General features: G+C 55.6%; 3 protein-coding genes across 4 annotated transcripts in view; 1 reads left to right on the top strand and 2 right to left on the bottom strand.

Annotated features, from left to right (window-relative positions):
- Positions 1-1,876, top strand: part of FAT2 (FAT atypical cadherin 2) — a 48,051-nt gene extending 46,175 nt beyond the window's left edge. Inside the window, exon 24 of the mRNA XM_015875847.2 lies at positions 118-1,876. Within this exon, the coding sequence (XP_015731333.1) occupies positions 118-656 (539 nt within the window). The 3' untranslated portion in view covers positions 657-1,876. The remainder of the gene's footprint in view (positions 1-117) is intronic.
- Positions 1,868-14,161, bottom strand: LOC107320202 (proton-coupled amino acid transporter 1-like). 2 transcript variants are annotated; one of them, XM_015875848.2, is made up of 11 exons: positions 14,069-14,161; positions 12,846-13,029; positions 12,547-12,637; positions 12,189-12,277; positions 11,863-11,958; positions 11,090-11,174; positions 10,429-10,647; positions 10,169-10,267; positions 8,664-8,830; positions 5,827-5,996; positions 1,868-3,556 (listed from the first exon to the last, which is right to left on the bottom strand). In XM_015875848.2, the coding sequence occupies exons 2-11, from the start codon at positions 12,986-12,988 to the stop codon at positions 3,291-3,293; spliced, it is 1,425 nt and encodes a 474-aa protein (XP_015731334.1). In that variant the 5' UTR covers positions 12,989-13,029; positions 14,069-14,161; the 3' UTR covers positions 1,868-3,290. The 2 variants fall into 2 exon arrangements, with proteins under 2 accessions (XP_015731334.1, XP_015731335.1); XM_015875849.2 differs by having other exon boundaries at positions 12,846-12,993.
- A 488-nt stretch (positions 14,162-14,649) lies between these two features.
- On the bottom strand, positions 14,650-18,378 carry GM2A (GM2 ganglioside activator). The gene is made up of 4 exons (XM_015875885.2): positions 18,102-18,378; positions 16,404-16,556; positions 15,927-16,109; positions 14,650-15,855 (listed from the first exon to the last, which is right to left on the bottom strand). Exons 1-4 carry the CDS (start codon positions 18,216-18,218, stop codon positions 15,700-15,702), a joined length of 609 nt encoding a protein of 202 aa, XP_015731371.1. The 5' UTR covers positions 18,219-18,378; the 3' UTR covers positions 14,650-15,699.
- Between the last annotated feature and the right edge of the window lie 1,985 nt (positions 18,379-20,363).

Here is a 20,363-nt window from a genome sequence, read left to right as displayed (position 1 = left end):
TTGTTCCTCTCTTTGGCTGCCACATCTCCTGCAACTCAGGCTTATACAGCAGGAATGAGCAGCAGGGAGAAAGCTGCCCTCACAGCACACAGCTAACACAGCTCTGTTTCCTTCCAGTGTACCCAGCGGAAACCACCTACTGGCCACCACGCTACCTGTCCTCCGATGTCCAGGAATACTCCCACTACGAGATCATCCAAGGTCCCCCCGCCATGCCCTCCTCCCACCCTCCTCTCCCCCCACCGCCCCCTCCACCAGCAGACCCGGAGCCAGTCACTCTCTATGGGGGTTTCCCTTTCCCACTGGACCAAAGCAACAAGCGGGCACCCATCCCTCCCCGCTACAGCAACCAGAACCTGGAGGACCTCCTACCGCTGGGCCCCGTGGAGATGGCAGCATCCCAATGCCAGAACGAGTACACGGCCATCAGTTATTACCCAGCCCAGCTGGTGCAGGGTGAAGGTGCCCCGTACCCACCAGACCCTGGTTACAAGCGGGTGAGCATGCGGCTGAGCGTGGCTCAACCCTCCTATGCTGACTGTGAGGTGGGGGCCCATCCGCCCGCCCTGCGCACGCAGCCCCCACCACCCCCCAACTATGAGGGCTCTGACATGGTGGAGAGTGACTACGGCAGCTGTGAGGAGGTGATGTTCTAACAGAGAGACTCGTCCTTGGGATGAGATGGGAAGCGCCGGAGCTGGCACATGGTACCAGGGGATTTGCGGTTCCCCTGGCCCAGCTTGCAGCATCTCCCCCTGCATGGCTGGGCTGTCATTTGGCTGGATCCTTGTCCCTGCACTGCAGACAGAGGGGAAATGCTCCAGCCACAGGCAGGACATGGCAGATGCTCCTGGGATGCCAATGACTAATGCACCTTGTGGGCACTGCATGTCTCCCGCTCTGTGCTGCCCAGCCATGGGGAGGAGCAGAGCAGCACCACAGGGACAGTGGTGGCAGAGGAAGCACAGAAGGACCAGCAATGGCCGAGCCCAGGTGGCACACAGGTCTCCCTGCATCCAGCTCTGGCACTGAGAGTTTGCATCAGGGTGATGGTTTGCCCAGTGGGATGGTGCAGCTGGTGCACAGCCTCTTCTCCATCTGTTCCCCAGGGTGAGAGATAGGAATAGGCAGCCAGTGCCACCAGCACAGCCTCACATGGCAAAAAGAAGTCCAAGAAAGCAAACTTAAATCCATTTCTACAGAAGAATCAAGCACCGAGGAGTAGACTGAAACCTGCTGCAAGGCACCCGGCCACAGAGCTATGGGCACAGAGACTGGCACAGCCATACCCATAGCTCTACATGGGCCCCAGCTGGTGACAACAGCCCTGCCACCCCCAGCAAGGGGTCCTGGGTCTGTTGTATCCATAATGGACCAAACAAACTGCCCGCGTGGCACCTCCAGCACAGGACGGGCACCAGGTGCTGCCTATGGACAGGCCCATCCAGCCTCCTGCTTGGGATCGTATTGTTTCTTGTGAGAGGTTTTACTTTGGTCGGTTGTTTGATGAAATATTTTTTTTCCACTGTTTTGTTAAATTTTTTCTTTTTTTGTTGCAAAGTATTAAAAGAGTTGGTTTGGTTTTGTTTTTTTCACTATTATGATTTCATTGGATAACACTTGATTCTTTTGCAACTAAGATGTGGCTCCAGCAAAGAACAGCCCTGAGAACCCCTCAGTCTGCACAGCAGCACCCCAGCACTGCACTGGTGCAGCAAACCAAGGCCAAGTTCCCCAAAGCCATAGGAAATCACTGTACTGACAGCACACTGCTGCCCTGGGCACCCCAATGGGGTCCTCTCACATCTCCCCAGCCCTCCTGCTCCTCTGGATGAGGGGAAGAGAAACCCCACTTCATCCCAGAGCCTTTCCATGTAAAAAATAACTCTTATTTATTGATTAAAGTGAGATACATGATTCAGGTGCTGCAGCAGTGGGCACCGACCCACGCTGACAATATCCATAGGCACACAAAACAGACATTAATCACCTTTGTATGTACATGATTCCCCTGGTCACAGAGCAGCTACAATACACAAGCATCACAGTTCCGTGTCCCTCTGGTCCCATACCAGGTCCTCCTGGTATCCCACATGTTTCCCACCAGCCCACTGTGCTTCAGCCCAATACAAGCAAAACTTCACCAGACACTGCTTGACGCTGACATGGTGCCCCGTGAGTGCAAAGCAAACTCAGTGCTATGTCCCACTCCAGCAAACCCACTAACCCCAGTGCTGGAGACACACACATCACACAGCTGTACCCCAGAACAGGGCTGTCCCTCCTGCTAGGACTGCCAGGCATCCCCTGCCAGGGGACAGCAGTGCCAGCACCGGGCACAGATATTGCACCTCTCCCATCTGCAGGGAGCCCAGAGCCCTGCTGGCTGCACACACACCATTCTATGTGCTATTTCTCTCCTTAGTGCAGCTGCACCACCAGTAAGAAGTACCCAATGGAGGATTTGCTCTCATCTGCCTTCTAAAACAACAAATAAAAAGCAGCAGAAAGGCAAAGTGTGGCAAGGCCAGAGTCTGTGCCCAACGTGCACCTGCCCCAATACCAGCAGCAGGAGGAGGAGAGGAAGCAGTGCAATGGGCTGCCTCCTGCTGGGAGCTGCCACAGGGGCCAGGAAGGAAAAGAACATTATCATTGTTCTTTTTGGGGGTGTGACATTCAGTGGGAGGCTGCAGATGCAGCAAGAGTGCAGCAAACGAGGCGCTGTGTTTCTGCAGAGCACAGGCTCTGCACACCTGAATTCCTAATGCCAAAAACCGTGTGAGGGGTATGTGTGCAAGGAGAAAGAAAAAGGAACAAACAGAATCTTCCAATGCCAGCCCTCTCTGCATGAAAGAGCTGGAAACCGGAGCACAGCAGGACCTGCACCAGCAATGCTCGCACCCAGCGCTGCTCTGCATCCCCGAGGGCCAGGGTGAGGAGGCAGCTCTGCTCCTCCAAACTGAGCTGAGGTTTCTTTGTTGCTGTAAAATAAAGTGCTGAGAGGTAGGGGGGGGGGAATGAAAAACACCAATAAACTGGCACGGAGAAGCCAGAGTGATGGGATGCGGGGGAAATATGGGAAGGATTCAAAATAAAATAGATAAAATAACAGTAAAAAATGTCCACAAGCCCAGGATCCCCTCCCCCCCTTCCCAAAGTAACTATGTACAGGAGTGTGGAGGGGATGAGTGCTGTGCCACCCCCACACCCCTCACAGCCCAAACCCACCGCGTTCTGCAGGAGGAGAAGGCTGAGCACCCAGCCTGCGTGCCACCACCCAGCACGGACTGTCACTGCCCCGCGGTGCTGGTGCCGTTGATGACAGCAGCAGGCGTTGCCAGCTCCACCAGCGCCTCGTAGGTGCCCACCACGAAGCCGACGAAGCCGAAGAGGCTGATGAGCACGTCCTTGACAATGAGCAGTGGATGCATGCCCTCTGTGTAGAAAGTGGCGATCTCCAGCAGTGGGGGGAAGATGAGAGCCAGCGCGCTGCTGCTGACTGAGCCCACCAGCGAGATGACGAGGTCCAGGCGGGGGATAAGGATGGCCAGCACACCTGGGGGAGAAGGGCAACACGGGGCTGTCAGGAGCTCATAGAATCACAGAATCGTTTTAGTTGGAAGGCTCCCTTAAGGTCCACCTGGTCCAACTCCCTTGCACTGAACAGGGACACTCACACCCAGAGCCCCTCCAGCCTTGCACTGGGTGTCTGCAGGGATGGGGCACCACCACCTCTACAGGAAACCTGTGCCATTGCCTCACCACCCTTACAAAAACCTCCCTAAAGCCTTCCCAGCCTGTCCCCTATGGGAGGAGTTCCATCCCTCACATCACTTTATGGTCCCAATCTGGAGTAACTCCAACAGATCCACGTCTCTAAGGACTCCATGTCTGGACACATTACTCCAGGAGCTGGACCCTGCTCTGAGCTAGGAGCTGTTGAAGCAAAGCTGTCCCATGCCACTGCTTGTACGGTGACCCTGCACCTTTCTCTGAGCTCTGAACAGAAGGCTGCATGCTACCAGCCCTCCCAAGCAATTAAGGCTTTTCAATGAGCTAATGAAGTTCCCTGTGTGCTGCTGCAGAGGGCTGGGCAATGCCCCAGCAGGAGGGTGCTGCTCACAGAAGCATCCCCAACCCCATCTCCCCCACACCCCCAGGTCTCTGCCTCACACCTGGGGAGCTGTAAAACCTCAGAGAACCCACAAAAAGGGGAGGCGTGGGGAAAAGCCCACCCTGAACGAATGCGTGTGGTTGGTAAGCAGTCAGAGCCCCTCTGCCCCCAGAGCACAGCCCAGGGGAGAACATTTGCAGCAAAAGAAAATCTCCCTGGAGCCTCCTTCCAGCTTCCAATGAGGGGCTGCAAACCCCACAGCATTCATGTTCCAAGAGCACCCACAGCACCGGGCTTTGGGCAGCACATCCTCAGCCCACCCCACAGTGCTCTGTGGGCTCCCAGCAAACAGAAGGAACCCCCTCCCACCAAGAAAACAGAGCTGAAGTGCCAGCTGCAGCCTTCTGCCTCCAGGGGAATGGCCGTGCTTTCCACAGGGAATTGTTCCAAAGGGGTTTTAAGGGCACTGGGTTTGAAGTCTGAGCATGAAAGACACCCATACACTAAATTGCATCCTCTCTTTGGAAGCCAAAGCCACGATGTTCTGTGGCCACATGCTCATGCCATGAATATTCATGCAGCCCCCCGATTGCTTTTATCCTTGCCAACAGCAATTTCTTATATGAAAAGATAAGGGGAGGAGGTACAAAGGCACCAGCGTCCTTCCAACACCCTGCTGCTTTTCCACCCCAAAGCAGTGGGTTCGAGTGCTGCTGTCAATCATGCTCCCCATTCTAGTGCACCCCAACTTCTGAGCCTCCCCAGCACCAGAGTCCAATGGGATCTCAGCTCTGTGGGGCAGGAGGGAGAAGGCCCAAGATCAAACGTTCCTGAATCTCTGCCACGTGACAGTGGGAAATGGCAGAATGGACACAGAGAGGTTTTTCTCCTCTCGTTTTGAGGAAATGAAAGGCAGAAAGATCAAAGCTTCCTCTTCTCACGCGCTGAGCAATAATGGGATGGGGAAGCTACTTTGGCTGTAGAGCAGATGTGGACACACAGCTCCTGGCCATAATGCAGCCAAGCCCAAAGCAGAGCTGCTGGGACACAGGATGAGGTCTGTGACGCTCAGCAGGAACGCTGTGCTTTGGGGGATGATGCCTGGAAGCTCAGTGAAGCATCTCAGCTGTGCTGAGAACAGCAAGGACTTAGTTTACAGGAATCAGAGCCAGCCAAAAATCAGACACCCCTGGGCTTCACTGAACTGACGCTCCTCAAGCTTCCACAAACTTGCTTTTCCCAGCTCAGATTTTCCCCCCTTGAAGCAGGTAGATAGGCCAAACCTCATTCCTAATTGTTAACATCGTGAGTTTGACTGAACTTCAAACTCATGGGAGCAGCAGCACATAACAAATGACTTCTACAGCAAGCACCAGGCTGTACCTTAGTGCAGAACTGGGACGGATCACAGCCTTCCAAGAGGTCTCTGAGCTCCTACAGCAACTAAAAGCCACCTGAAAAAACCTTCCAAGCCCTCAACTCCGAGCTGGAGAAGCAAAGGGTGCCCCCAAGTCTTGCTGTTCTAGCCAGCACATGACTGTTGGGTAAGAAGAGCTCACTCTTGCTGTATCTGCACCCTTCCAAAGCTCCAATGTAGGCCACCCAAGCACCAGATCAACTGCTGGGATGCATCCTACAAAATCTGATGGGACTTGATGGCTCCTCCAAATCCAGTGGGACAAAAGCTCTGGGACAGGCTTCTTTCTACTCACAGGTGATGCTGACCAGGACCACCCGCAGCAGCAAGTTGACCAACCAGCCCCAGCGCTCTGACACACGGGCAACCAGTGGAGGGATGATGATCTCAGCAGGGACGTAGAACTGCACAGCATAGGTGAAGAAAATCCCAAAGGAGAAGAGCAGCTTGACAGCTTGGTACAGCCTGCAAATGAGAAGGAAAGAACAGTGAGATGTGTTCCTGTGCCAATCCAGGAGTTGAACACGATGGTCCTTATGAAGCCCTTCCAACTTGTGATATTCTATGGTTCCAACCCCATAAGGCACAGCAGGAACACTCTGCCTGCAAGGACTTCTGTGTCCCAGCTCTTTTCCCTTCTGGCACAATAAGGGGTAATGCATTCAATACACCAAGACATCTCTTGTGCAAGAGACAGCAAGGAGATAGCACAACATCGAAGCCATTGCAACATGCAAACACCTAATTAGAGGCTCCAGCTCTGTGTGAGGAGCAGGAGGTCAGCAGTGGGGCCAGCAGCCTCCCAAGTGCTGCTTCCCCTTGGGAAATCTCCTGGGCACAGATGCAAAGGGCTGTTTCAAAATAAAAGCAAATCATACCAAGTGTTGTTCTGCTCCTAACTGCTCCCAAGGGCATTGGGATATCTGCTGGACTGAGGGCTGGAGTCCAACATGCTCCTTGAAACAAGGCATCCATCTGCATTTCTAGACACTTACTTATGCCAGCACTGCACAAAGCAATGCATCCTGCAGGATCAACACTGCTCACAGAGGGGTGCAGGCTCTGGCTGCCTGACCAGGTCAAGGTCTGCAGTGACACAAGGTGGACACACACAGACAACACCCAGATACCCAAGCATTAGGAAACACCCTGACCTCAGAGACGGGCAGCAGCACCAATACTGCCCATGGCCTGCAGTGCCCGCTCTCAGCCCATGACCTGGAATGGAGCTGTGTCCATCACCCACCTCCTGAGGTGGTGATCAGCTTCACTGTGAAAACTCCACTTCTGGGTTGAACAAAGGAAAAAAACTCCTTTATTTCTGTTTACAACCAGGTGGATCTTTTGGGAGGACATGGAGAAGAGGCTCTACTCAAGGGAATGGGAATCAGAGAGGCAGCAGAGCTGCATCCAGAAGGGTCAGACAGCACCAGGACAGGGCACAGGGAAGCCAGGAGTCTCCATCCTTACTGACACTCAACATTTAAGCAGGTTCTGCTTTGAGCAGGTGGTTGGACTCACCATACTCTCCCCAAACCACATTACCCAGCGATTCTGCAGCCAACAAAGGGCAGAGCTATCAGCAGAGTCCAGAGGGCAGCGCTCAGCCGAGCACACCGTGCTCCCAAGCCCAGGTGCACAGTAGCCTTGAGCCACCTATTCTATGCTCCTCACCTCCTACTGCTTGATTAAGGAAATGTCATAAAGCAATTAAGTGCTCGAAGGCAATCTATGTTTAATTTTAGTTTAATAACATCTCTTAAAGAAAAAAAAAGAAAGGTTCGGATTAAGGCTGGGTCTCTGTTGTGCACGGGTCGGGCAAGGACAAAGGGCAGTTTGAATACCAAGAAAAGGGAGAGCTCAAGAATCAGTTCTGAACAACAAAAAACCCCAAGGCCACATGGGGCACAGAAATCCTCCTTCGGTCATAAGTTTGGTCATCGTACACTTCCAATGGGCTGCACACAGCCAACACCTCCCCCTCCTTCCCTTTCAGGATGGCACCTTTTGGGGTGAAGCAACTCCGGAGGCTGCTAGGAGGGATTTCTGCCGAGCAGAGCAGTATTTCAGGAGGCTGTGGTCAGCCCTGGGCACCGATGCTCCTCACTCGAGGAAGCTGTGGTTATGGAGCAACGCAGCTGGAGAGCCCTGAGTCACCCTCTATCTCAACGATTCCACTACACATTCACTAAATGTGCTCCTAGAGACCTCCAGGCAGTAGCTGCAGTGAGGGAAGGGTGCAGCACCCCCTGCTCAGCCCTCAACTGTACCCACACCGATGGATCTCTCACCCCAAACCTTTCTGACCCTTCTGCAGCTGCTGTCTTGTGCTACTGAGGACAAAACCCGCTGGCAAAGCACTTGTTCCCAAAGCAAACCTTCACCCATCACCTCCTGGGCAACACATGCCTGGGAATAAGTCCTCGAGGCATCAGTTTGACTTTCCCAGCCTCTGTCCCAGTCATTTGCCTTTAACAAGAAAGATAATGCATTTCCAAGTTCAGTGTTTACAGCCTACATCAGGTGTTCTGACAGGAAGAAACGTGCACTGACACTGAAGCATTCCACGCTCTGAGTCACTGCAGACACAGCACTTCTGCCCCGTGCTACCAGGCTTCCCCATGCCCTGCCTGACAGACCTGCTCTACCCACCCCCAGCCACCAAGTAGGGACGCTCCTACAAACTCAGAGGTGATGTAGGATCTTTCTGCAGTCTGAATCACTTCATCCTGTTCTAAATGGAATGTGTTCCTTTGGAGCAGACAAAGCTGAGGTTGCCAGCACTATGGGTCAGCAGCTGTGAGTAGGGGCTGGTAGTATGACCCAGATCCACACACAGCCTGAGACCCCATCTGGAAGGGCTCCCAGCCCCATGGGGCGACCACATCAGCATCACAAGCTTCTAAGTCCTGCCCAACATTTGAATGCTAAGAGCCTCCACACTTCTGGTCCCAGAGGTAAAGGAGCTGCTTACATTCCTCCTTGAGGATAAATATAGAGCTCTGCACCACACAACCACGTAACCCCAAGGGAAAAATCCTAAGGGATGTGGATGACAGCTCTTTCGGGTGGTTGCATCCCCCTCCAGGCTCAGCTGGGCAAGTAACAACAACATCCCCAGGCAGCACTCACCAGCAGTTGGGCAGGTTGAGCGTTATGCTGGCCTGGATGGCCGCCCCGAAGCGCAGGTAGCCCAGCACACCCAGGCTGATGTACAGAATGGTAACGATCGTCATCCCCACGTAGAGGATCAGAGGGAACTGCCGTGGGTTCTTCATCTTGTTTTCCAAAGGCAGCACCTGTGAGAGGAGCAGGAGGAAGAGGAGGATGGAACAGGGGGGTCCTCCCCATTCCCAGCCTTGTGGGGTAACCCCGGGGCTGAGGACTTGCCCTCTGCATCCTGGGCCTTGCACAGCACCCAGAGCCATGCAAGGAATCTGGACACCCCACCAGCTGCTGCCCCAGAGATGTGAACCCTCTGCTCCCAGCCCAGTGGGACAGTGCTTTACTCACAGCATAGACTGAAAAGGCTGGAACCCTTTTTCCTCTCCCTGCAAGTACGTACGGGCAGATTGCAAACAGGTAAAGCAATTTAAGAAATGGGATTTAAAAAAAGAATAGGGACAACCCCCCACCTTTATGGTACTATTTGCCTCAAGTATTTCAGCTACTACTTTATTTTTTATAGCCGTCCTTGGGTGGTGGGCATTTCAAGGAAAGAGACAGGGACACAAGTGCTGATGTAGCAGGATCAGAATAGGTTTTATGTGCTGCTCCACCTCCCAGCCGTGCCTGCATGTGCGTTTCATGCTCCAGCACGAGCCCTCTGTCCTGGGCACAGCAATCTGCAAATGCCCCTCCTGCAGGGACCTGGCACGCTGCAGCCCCGTGTTTACACTGCTACTTCATATTATGAGATGAAAACACTTTCTCCTACTTTGAAGGGAGCTCCGGAAACAACCTGCAGCATCTCAGTGGGCCATTATGCTTCCCACCCACCCCGCCTCCTTCCCAGCTCCTCTGTTTACAGCAGATGCAGCCAACCCCCTCCTTTTATCTTTTTGTTGCCCTCTTTCCTTTTTTATGTTTTAATAAAAAATTATAAAGAAATAAAAAGAGCTCTCCTCCTTATATACATTAACCATATGGTGTGTACTTTATATGCAGCCCAAGATAACTCGCTCGGTGTGGCATAGACCAGCCAGAGGTGGGATGCTTACATTTACAGCCTCATACACAAGGCATGTGCCAAGCTGGCACTGTGTGGGCTGAGGCTGTGTGGCTGAAGGGAGGTGATGCCAGCAGAGATGGGAACGGATCATATATAGTTGTGCTTTGCTTTTGCCCCCACACTCTGGGATCCAGGCTGGTACCAAGAGCCAGGATCTGGCTCTGATCACTCCCTTCCAGCACAGCCAAAGGCTCTATGAAGCTCCTGGAGAGCCCCAGCTTACAGCATCCAACCTGAGGTTTGGAGCATGAGCAACCATGTTTGACCCAGGAGACAGCCTGGAGCCAACAGCATCACCCAGAACCTGGGCTACAGCCTGCAAAATTCATCTGCAAATACAGCTGTGGTGCAGAGCAGGTGCTGACTGCAAGCCCGAGCGGGGGCTGAGCCACACACCAGGACTTACCACCCCGATGCCTTCAAAAGCAAAGATGGCCGTGCCAAAAAACAGAGGGTAGGTCTTCCAGGCTGCGGCGAGAGGCAGGGCTTTGGGATCAGGGATGTCCTGGAAAACAGCCCACATGCAGCTCAGAGCACAGCTCAGCCCCACAGCTCCCTTCCCCATGAGGCAGAGGGAAAGGCCAATAGACACCACCACCACCCCAACCCCACAACCAAGCTCTGCCAACACACAGGGCATCACAAAAACCAGGGCGGTGCACATACCCTGACAATGTACTGGTAGATCACTACAAGGCTGATGAGCATGGCCAGGTTGGCCAGCATGGAAAAGATGGACAGGATCTTGAGATTCTGGATGAACGACAGCAGCACCACAAAAGGCAGCAGGGAGAGCATGTAGAGCCGGGAGTCCATGGTGGGCGTGAGGGTCACTGTCCTGTTGGACTGGCAGTCAAAGGTGGTGCTGTTGGCAGAGGAAACAACCTGGGAAAACACAGGAATGCCCAATGAATCCCAATCTCCTGCAGCACAGAAGCCAAGCAGGCTCAGAGTTTCTGTTTATTTTCACCCAATGCTTGGTAGGAGGAAACTCTTCCAACACAACCTGTAATTAAGCTCCGGGCCCAAGGGATGAGGCAAAAAGAACTGGAACGCAGACAAGACCGAGAGAGGTTCATGTCATGCCATTGTGCACTGCTGTCTGCATGGAGTATCGATAAGGCAATTAGTGAGCTGGGCAGCACATCAGGAGCACAATGCTTCCTCCATGACTCCATTCCTGCCTCCCCTCCCCAGGAAGGAGCCTCTGCTCCTCTTGGCCAATACAGGTGGCATCTCAGAAATACTCAGGTATGGGATTTGTGCCTTTCAAAGCAGCACCCAGCCCTGAAACAGGAGCTTTGCTGGGACACAGCAGGAGCCTCACCTGTCTCAGATTGTCAGCCAGAAAGACAAAGTACACACAGCAGAAACCCAACTGAGTGAGGATCAGGAAGAGTCCCACCACACGCCTAGGAAAGGAAAAGGGCACTCGTTAAAGGGGCCATTCAGAAATAGGGGCACACCTGGGTTAGCTCAAACCCAGCAGCAATGCTCCTTTCCCCAAGGGCTGAGATGTGCAGGTCCCTTCCATTCCATGTTTAGAAAAGAAAATGTACCCCCACCCAGCCCCACAGACCTTGGGCTCCCCAGTCCCCACTGCCACCCCTCAGTGGGGTCAGCACCAGCCAATGCTGCCACACACATTATTCCTTCATCTTTAATCAGAGATTCATGGAATCGTTAAGGATGGAACAGAGCCCTAAGATCCCCAAATCCAACCCAAGCCCACCCCCACCGTGCCCATAACCACATCCCTCAGTGCCACATCTCTGTGGTTCTCAAACACCTCCAAGGATGGTGACCCCCCCCACCTCCCTGGGCAGCTGTGCACTGCAACACTGCTCCTTTGGACAAACATTTCCTAACCTGCAGTCTGAATCTCCCCTGGCACAACGTGAGGCCATCACTTCTCATCCCACCAACACTACAGATGCTTCTCCCACCCTTTCAGTACTATACTGAAGTAAGAGCACGCCCTTTAAGACTCACCTGCCTAAGCAAAAGACCCCAGTGTTACCCTCCTTTTTCCCTGGTGCTGTTTGCCAGCACTGCCCCAACACCAGATACATCCTATCCCTGCCCTGGGGGCAGCAGTACCTTCCCCAGATGGCGTGTGTCCTCAGCCAGGCGCTGGGTGTTGACTCCAGCCCATACATCACAGCTCCCCCGTAGTCCAAAAACTGCTTCTGGAACCTGTCCAGAGTGGGGAGAAAAAAGAAGGAAGGGATGTCAGGATGTCACCTCAGTTCTACCTGCTGGCCTCCAGGGTGGCACTCATGGGTAAACAGCTGGTGACAAAGCCCCATCAATGACTCCTGGCTGAGGCTTCACATGGACAGCCCAATGCTGGGAGGCTTCAGGGAAACCCCAGGAGCCAGAGGGAAGGATGGAAGAACTGTGGGAGGACAGGTGCTGCTCCTTACCTGTAGCAGAAGTGGTGGGCACATTTCACCAGGATGCTCATGCAGTGCACAGCCACAACACCCATCACCAGCAGGCTCAAGGGACCCAACTGCAAGGGAGAGAGGGGAGAATAATCCCACAGGAAGTCCCAGATATGGGAGGAACAAGCATGATGGGGCAGTTAGGATATAGCAAAACACCAATGTGAATTGTCTTTCAAACTACCTCGTGCAGTGCTATGACAAAGGTAACAAAGGGAGCATAGGTCGGATAAAAGAAAAAGGTCTTCTGGTGTATTTAATCCTTTCTATTTCCATGCAGAGCACAGCATGGGGAGCACACAGCAACCCCACAGCCACAAGGTGAGGAGCTGCTTACCAGGATGCCGGCATTCTTCAGAGCCAGGGGCAGCCCCAGCAGCCCGGTGCCAATGTTCCCCTTCAGGAGGTGGATGAGGGTCTGGTACCACCTGAGGGACAGAATGGCGAAAGGATGATAGAATCACAGGACTTTTGGGACCCTCCTCTGGACCACATCTCTCCCGCACTGAGAGCTCCATATCTGGATGCAGCACTCCAAGTGAGCATCCAACCAGCACAGAAGGGGACAGGATCACCTCCCTCACCCTGCTGGCTGCACTGCTTTGGCTGCAGCCCCCACCCCACGCACACACTCACGTGGTCCCATTGCTCTCCCCGAAGCGCTGGTAGGACTCGGGCCGTGCGAAGCCATTGATGCCTGCAGGTGGGCTGCCCTCCGGGGTCACATCGGTGGAGCTGTAGTCGTTGTAGTCCTCACTGCGCAGCCGTCGGGTGGACATGGCCCCTGAGGATGGAGCAGCGTCAGCAGGGACATCCGGCCCTGTGGGGACACGGGGCTCCATGGGGACACAGGGCTCCATGGGGACAGCCGGCTCTGCTGCTCCAGGTTCTTTGGCACCAGCCATGGCAGGAGGGTCCAATGCTGGTGCTGCAGCCGGCAGCGCAGCAGGCATTTATAGGGCAGCACACCCAGCTGCCAGCCACGTGTCCAAGCACTTTACCCTGATCTGCTGCCCCTGTTACAGGCACACCCACGGGGTGTCCCATTGCAGACAGCCACAAGGAAATGGCCCAGATCCTACACAGGTGTGCTTCCACGGCCACCATCCTCCTGAACTTCACTTCTCCCTTCCTCCTCCTTCAGCTCCCATACAGGTTCCAAAGGACAACCCAGGGCATGGGGACAGCGAGCAGTGACCCCCAATGGGCAGCACAGCACAGAGCATCATCACCACGAATGCAACCACGCTGTTCTGCAGCACTTCAATGCAGCAATGCCGTTTAACCCGGGGCTGGAGCAGCGTGCAGCAACCAGCACACAGAGCAGGAACAGGCACAGGGCAACCCAACAACAACATAAATCACAGCGAGGCCACGTCACAGCGCCCAGGGCCAGCCGGGAGATGAGGGTTGTGGCTGGAGTTTACACAGGGAGCAGCTCAGCACCGAACACGGGCACGAAGCGATTCAAAGGGGGGTCACCAACCCCATATAACCCCATATAACCCCATATAACCCCATATAACCCCATAGCATCCCATATAACCCCATAGCAGCCCCACGCCGCCGATACTCCAATAAAGCCCTACAGCCCCATACAGCCCCATACAGCCCCATACAGCCCCATACTGCCCCATACAGCCCCATACAGTCCCAGACCCGCACACACTGAGCGTGCAATGCACCTCCACGCGTGTTTCTGCCCCGCTCGCAGCGCACATCACCGCCCCGAGGCCACAGGCGGCTCGCAGCGAACCACACCCGAAGGCCACGTCCCTATGAGCCGCCAATTAATCGATTAATTGATTAATTAACGATCGATCCCCCCCAACCCCATTAGCCGCCGTCTCGTCCCGCACCTCAACGCCGCCCCGGGCCGGCCCCGCTCCTTCGGCCGCGCAGTCACGTGACAGCCCGCTCAGCTGACCGCGCCCGGCCGGCGCATGCGTGAGGGGAGAAGTGAAGGCGAAAATGGCGGAGAGGGGCGAGCTGGGCGTTAGGGCGCCCCCTGGTGGCCGTGAGGGGAACTGCAGGATGGGGTTGAGTGAATGGGAGAGGGGCTTAGAGCGCCCTCTGGCGTTAGTATTGTGGTACTGCAGCGTGTACGGCACAGCAGTATGGTCCCACAAAGCGTCCCTACAACGTCCCATCAGTGTTTCCCACAAGCACATCCCACTATTATATCCCACCATTACATCCCACCAGTGTGTCCCACTAACACATCCTACCAATATACCCCACCAATACATCCCACAAGCCTACCAGTATGTCCCAACACCACATCCATCCACCCTGCTTCCCCCCATTGCCACCCTTGCACAGCAGCTGGTTTGATTATCAAGCTACAGCCCCCAATCCCACCGCCCCCACGCAGCACTCATGCCCATATCACCTCCACTTCATCCCTGCTTCTGCCCTCCCAGCACCACAAGGAACCAGCTCTGGTAAAAAGATTTATTAGGAACCTGCCTGAAAGGAGGGAGCCATTGGGCTGTGAGCAGAGAAGCAGCAAGAGCAGGGTGGGAAGGTGAGCTCTCCTCCAAGCAGAATGACCCCATGCTGCACCAGCAGCAGCAGGGTGAGATGGGGAGAGCTCAGAGCACAGGGAGCACAGCTGCAGGCAATGTGCCTCCCATTGCTCCATTAAGGCACACACAAAGCTGGGAGGAAGAGCAACCCTACAAGGTGCTGGGCAGGGAGTGATGAAAGTGGTGGCGATGGGTCACCTGCACCTCCAGAGCTGATACAGGCATAGGGGGGAGGAGGGGATCACAGCAGTGTCAGCCAGGCTGAGAGGCCCCCACATAGGACCTGGGCTGCTGGTCCTGTGCTGGGGTGCAGCACCCTGATGCAGCTCGGTCCCAGTGGCAAAATGAGATGAGCGGGACCTGCATCTGTGCTTCAGTAGAGATGGGTGAGGACACCTGCACAGCTCACCCTGCACCCCTCCAGCCCCTGCATTCCCCACACTCTCCCTCCTTTCCACCTTCATGAAGTATTGCTTTTCCTTGGAATGCTTTTATCTGAAAACCCCATGATGGGATTAAGTTAGAAAAAAAAAGAAGAAGAGGGGTAAGAGAGTAGAAAGATGTTACCCCAAAAGGCTGGGGGTAGGCTCCAAAGCCACCCCATTCCAGGCTGGGGACACTGGTGGTGGGGTCAGGGACAGAGGGAAAGCAAGGGGAGACCTTCTGTGCTTGGTAGGAGAGGGTTCATGGGGTGGGTACACAGTGGGGACCTCCTTCTGGCAGCACTCTCTCTGACCCTGCAGGTACAGGGCTGAGCAGAGCTCCTGAGCCCACCCAAAGCTTTCCTCTCCTCCTGCTTCAAGTGTCAGCTTGGGACCACAGGGAGGGATGGGGTGGTGGAGGTGTACGGACAGACAGGGCAGCAGATGCGGGATGGGATGGAGAAGGGATGAGGATGGGATGGGTGGAATGAGATGAATTAAAAAGGCAGTGGGGAGAGGAGGAGGGATGCCCCCAACCCCTCAGTGGGACTGCAGGGAGAAGCCCAGCTTGACACAGGCCAGCTCCTGCCCCTTGCTGCTAACGACCGCCCGCACGCGGTAGTTGCCGTTGGTCATCCAGGAGGGCAGCTCGACGTCGGGCAGGGTGAAGTCGCTGGCAGGCAGTGAGTAGGAGCCCTGCAGAGAGAGGGGCTGAGTGAGCCAACATCGACCCCACAGCACCGAGGGCACCCGGTTGTGGGACGTACCGCCTTGAAGGGGCAGTGGCAGGGGATGCCGTAGGTGAGCAGCGGCTCCGGGCAGGCTGTGCCAGGTGGGATGATGTTGTCGAGGACAGTGCACACATCATCGTAGGTGCAGCTGCCCATCTGGTCGATGCAGGGCAGCTGGATCCAGAGGTCGCCCAAGGCCTTCTCCACCACCAGCACCGCCTGTAAGAAAGGACAGTGGACACTCAGCCCTCCCCTCCTGGCCTATGGAACCTTGCGGGTGCCTTAATTCTGCTTTCAGTTCCTCTCAACCCATTGGTTCTTCTTCCTCCATCCTGACCCTCAGAGCAAAGCCCGGGTCCTTCCCTCTTGTCACTGCCCCATACCATCCGGCCAGGAGATGGCACCGTGCCCCTCATGTCCCCAAGGTCTGCCCGTTCCCATACCCATCCCCGAGCATTTCCCGGCTCCTGTGGGGTTGTGAAGTTTGCTGCCCTCCCTTGTCCCCACACCCACCTTCAGGGGGGATGCCATGGCCTTGCTGCTGCTCACAGCCGCACTGATGCGCAGGGTCCCCGGGATGCTGATGGGGTCGGGTGCCACCGAGAGGCTCCGGAGCACGACGGGATCCCGCCCATTACCACAGTCCTCCCAGGAAAAGCCACCGACCTGCAGCACCAGGGACAGGAGAGACAGATCCTAAACTCTGCCCTGGATTTGTGTTGGGGCTCATCACAAACAGAACATAACCTTCATCCATCCCCCCAAAAAATCCAGTGCCATTTACCCTCTGTGCTTCTCAGCCTTCCAACTCAGCGAGCCTCGGGATGTTTCAGGAACTCTCCATCAGCAAGCAATTATAACAACCCCCCTTTGTGCTCATTTTCTCCAAAACAGTGTTTCCAGGCTGCAATTTCCACCCCAGCCTGGAAACGCTTTGCATGCAAAGAAGGTGAACGTTATTCTTCACGCCAGCTCCAGTGGCAGAGCAGGGGTTGTGAAAGCAAAGGCAAGAGCCAGCAGAGCAGCAGGAGCTGCTTGCTTTCGGAGTGCTGGGGTTGGAGCAGCCCCCAGGCGAGCTCTGTCCTGGGAATTGGTTCATACTTTGCACTTCAAATGGGGTTTAATATTCCCATACTCATATGGTGCTTGGGGGAGGCTGCAGGGCCTGACTCACCACTGCTCCTCCAGACACCTCGTGGATCTGATGCTGAGCCAGTTCAGTGACCGGCCGAGGGAGCCTGGCAAGACCCGTGGGGTAATGGAAAGCCATGGGATGTCACTCAGGTGGGGGATGCAGCCTGTGTGCCCTGCTGAGCAGCTCCATGGGCTGGGGGCTCCGAATGCAAAGTGTGGAGTGAAGTGGTGCACGGTGCCAGCAGTGCCAGCAGCTCCTGCCCCACCGGCTGCACCATGGGGAGCCCCAGCTTCCAGGACTGGGAGAGCCGGTAGAGCAGAGAGGAGTATGGAAACCACAGAGGGAAGATCAGTCAGGGCTGAGGTGGGAGGATGGCTGGGATGTGTATCCCAAGCAAGTCTGGCTGCGGCTGCCCTGGAACCGATGGTGGCTGTGTGTCCTGGTGAGGCTGTATGGAGTCCTGCTGTGTACCTGCCACACCAGCGTCACGGCTGCCCACACAACCTGTGTGCAGGGCAAGCCAGGGCATGGGGCAGCAGCACATCCGACTTTTGCAAGAGCCCTGAGCCCCTGCTCCTCCCCACCCGCGGGTCCGCAGGCAGAGGCTCCACCGGAGGGGAACGGAGCAGCGTGGGTGAGCGAGGCTGCGCACAGCCCCTCCTGCTGCTTCTCAGCACCACATCCAACCTGCTGACCCCCTCCCCAAGCAACATCGGCTTCTCAGGAAAACAAAAAAGAGATCTTTCCCTCCACACCACGTGAAAGTCACGCAGAGGTTCCCCAAAGCTGCCTGAGTGTGTGCTCCAAGTGGTGCGCGTCGGTTCCGTGCGTGGGAACCAGGGCTGCGCGCCGGGAAGGCGCAGAGATAAGAGCGATAGAGCCGAGCAAAGGAGGCCGAAGGGATGGGGCCACACTGACATCCCACTCCGCTGGGAGTCGGGCTGAGGCCGAAGCTGCAGCCCCGTCCCCACGGCGTGGGGGTGTTTGTGGGTTCCCTCTTCACCCCGCAGCCCCCTCTCTCCCCCGTTCCCCGTCCCCTCTCCCCGCAGCAGCGAGGCAGGGCCGGTCCCTCTCACCTCCCGCAGCATCCTGGAGCCGCTTCTCTCCACCAGCAGCTGCGGCCGCGCAGCACCGAGCACCGCCGGGCACAGCGACAGCGAGCAGAGCAACAGGAACAGCCCCGATAACAGCATCGTCCTGGGGGGCAAAGGGGGCAATGCAGGAGGAGAGCGAGAAGGAGAGGTGAGCCAGAAGGAAAGCAGCGCGGCTGGCAGCGCAATGCTGAGCTGAACCCTATTATCTGCTCGCCCGGCCCAAGTCCTGATTCCCCTCCCTCCGCCCGTGCGTGCTCACACACTGTCCTGCCCTCTTTTTCTTTTTCTTTTTTTTTTTTTTCAGTTCCTCCCTTGTGTGGGCTGGTTTGGGTTATTCCTTTATTTTGCCAAGAGCAGGACTGGAGCGCGGGGATGTTGGGACGGGAAGCGGTTCCCAGGCAGCACAAGGGGGGGGTATTCAGCTCCCCAAAATCCAACCCCACAGCCGCGCTCCGGGGCCGCTCCCACCCCACACCGCTAAGCTCCCATATCCCAGTAGCGGGGCTGTCAGAACCCGATGCCTCGCGTGCTGCAGTGGGGTGGGGGCACGCAGCTGGGGGGATTTGCGACCCTGCCCGGTTCCACTCCTCCCCCTCTGGACGCCGTTCCCCAGCTGTTCTGCCTACCCCCATTGGCAGCGGGGTTAGTGGTGGGCAGGGGGGATACGAGCAATGCTGCTCACAGCCATTTTCCCCTGCACCCCCCCCTTCACCACCCTTGAATGCAGACACCCTCTGACCTTCCCGCACCGCTTCCAGCCCTGGGCTCATCCCAGCCCCTGCTGGGCTCTATTTTTAGCTTTCCATCCTTATTTAGCAGCACGGCCTGCTGGCAGCACGCAGGGAGCGTGCAGGGATGGATGGATGCTGCTCCCACCATCAACGACAACTGTCACTGATCACCCCGTTCTGGCTTAAGGGCTAGGAATAAATAGCCCCATTCCTGCCTGCCCTCCTCCTCCTCCTAGGGAGTGGGGAGGGAAGTAATCCCCAGGATTGGTTTTCACTTTGAGGCCCCTGAGCACAGCGACAGGGATGGGGATGCACTGGGAGAGGTGTGGGCGCAGCTATGCTTGAGCCTCTACACCGTGTCCCTCATTTTCTATAGCAGGAGGTTCTGTCCTCCACCCCCAGTGCATTTTTCCATGTGAAAAAGATAAACAAAAACAACAAGAAGAGAAGAAAGTGTTCTAATGGCAGGTTAAGCATGTCACTCCGGTAGGAAATTAACAGAGGCAGGAACACTGTGGAATCACTGCTTTTTCCCTGGGGCAGCAGCAGGTGCGACCCAGATCCACACAGAAGGAGCTGCTTTCAGGGCCCTCATCTCAGACAGAGCTGCAGAGCTCTCCCACCCGTGCAGCACCCGAGTCACGAGGTCTGCAGAGTTCTGGCCAAACATCTTTGATTTGCCTAGAAGGAAAGCAGCGGATGGATGGGCAGCGGGGATGGTGACTTCATGGCTTGTTTACAGCAGCAATCCCTGAGCAAAGCACGGGGGCCGATGGGCTCAACCACAAACCTCACTAGGGCTCCAGGTGCAAACTCCTATGCTGGCACCCCCTGCACCCACCCCAGTGCAGCTGGGGCTGGAAGGAGAGCCAGGCTATTTCAGTAGCTTGCGTAAGTCCTTCTCTTATCCATCAGCAAACACTTGAAAGCACCACTGGTACAAATTAACTCCACACAGGGTCATCAGGTGCCCTGCTTACAGCAATTCAGCTGGGTGTGAGATAAAACCTTCCCAGGTTCACTTTTCCAGGCAAAGCCCTTGAGATGTCTTCAGGTGCTGAGACACCACTCATAGAATCACAGAACTATTGGCGTCAGAAAGACCCTTAAAGTCTACCTGCATTCAGCAGGGGGACATCACATCGACTCTGTCCTGCCATCACCCAGTTGGAAAGGTGTTCAGTGGTAGAAAGTCATTGGGACCAAGCCCAGAACAAACCCTGCAAAGGGAGCAAATCATGCTTAGGGGCTGAAGGGGAGGGGCAGAGGCAGCAAGGCTGACAAGGAAACCTCCAGCGGGGCACATCCCATGCAGCCCATACAGGAAAGACTGGAGAAATTGCTAAAAATGAAGTTAAAGTCAGAGAGCTTTGGGGCAGCCCAGACAGCAAGTGTAGGGTTATACAGGGGCTACAGAAGCGGGGTGCTGGGGCCGGTCCCAATGCATGTGCCCCTTTCTAAGCCCCATCTCTGCCCCCACACCTCCTGCAATGCTTCCACAGCCAAGAGAAGC

The sequence above is a fragment of the Coturnix japonica genome, chromosome 13 (genome assembly GCF_001577835.2).
Source record: "Coturnix japonica isolate 7356 chromosome 13, Coturnix japonica 2.1, whole genome shotgun sequence".
NCBI classification, from domain to species: Eukaryota; Metazoa; Chordata; class Aves; order Galliformes; family Phasianidae; genus Coturnix; species Coturnix japonica.
The sequence above is the reverse complement of the archived record's forward strand: the minus strand, read 5'-3'. Positions and strand labels throughout refer to the sequence as shown.

Bases quoted from the DNA above. Each gene is read 5' to 3' on its own strand.
- GM2A (XM_015875885.2), bottom strand. From the start codon at position 18,218: ATGCTGTTATCGGGGCTGTTCCTGTTGCTCTGCTCGCTGTCGCTGTGC. The intron at 16,557-18,101 runs GTGAGAGGGACC...CTGGTGCTGCAG, and splicing joins GCTCCAGGATGCTGCGGGAG to GTCGGTGGCTTTTCCTGGGA. The intron at 16,110-16,403 runs GTGGGTGTGGGG...CCTTTCTTACAG, and splicing joins CCATGGCATCCCCCCTGAAG to GCGGTGCTGGTGGTGGAGAA.
- LOC107320202 (XM_015875848.2), bottom strand. From the start codon at position 12,988: ATGTCCACCCGACGGCTGCGCAGTGAGGACTACAACGACTACAGCTCC. The intron at 11,175-11,862 runs GTACTGCTGCCC...TTCCTTTCCTAG, and splicing joins ACACACGCCATCTGGGGAAG to GCGTGTGGTGGGACTCTTCC. The intron at 10,648-11,089 runs GTGAGGCTCCTG...GTGTTTTCCCAG, and splicing joins TGGCTGACAATCTGAGACAG to GTTGTTTCCTCTGCCAACAG.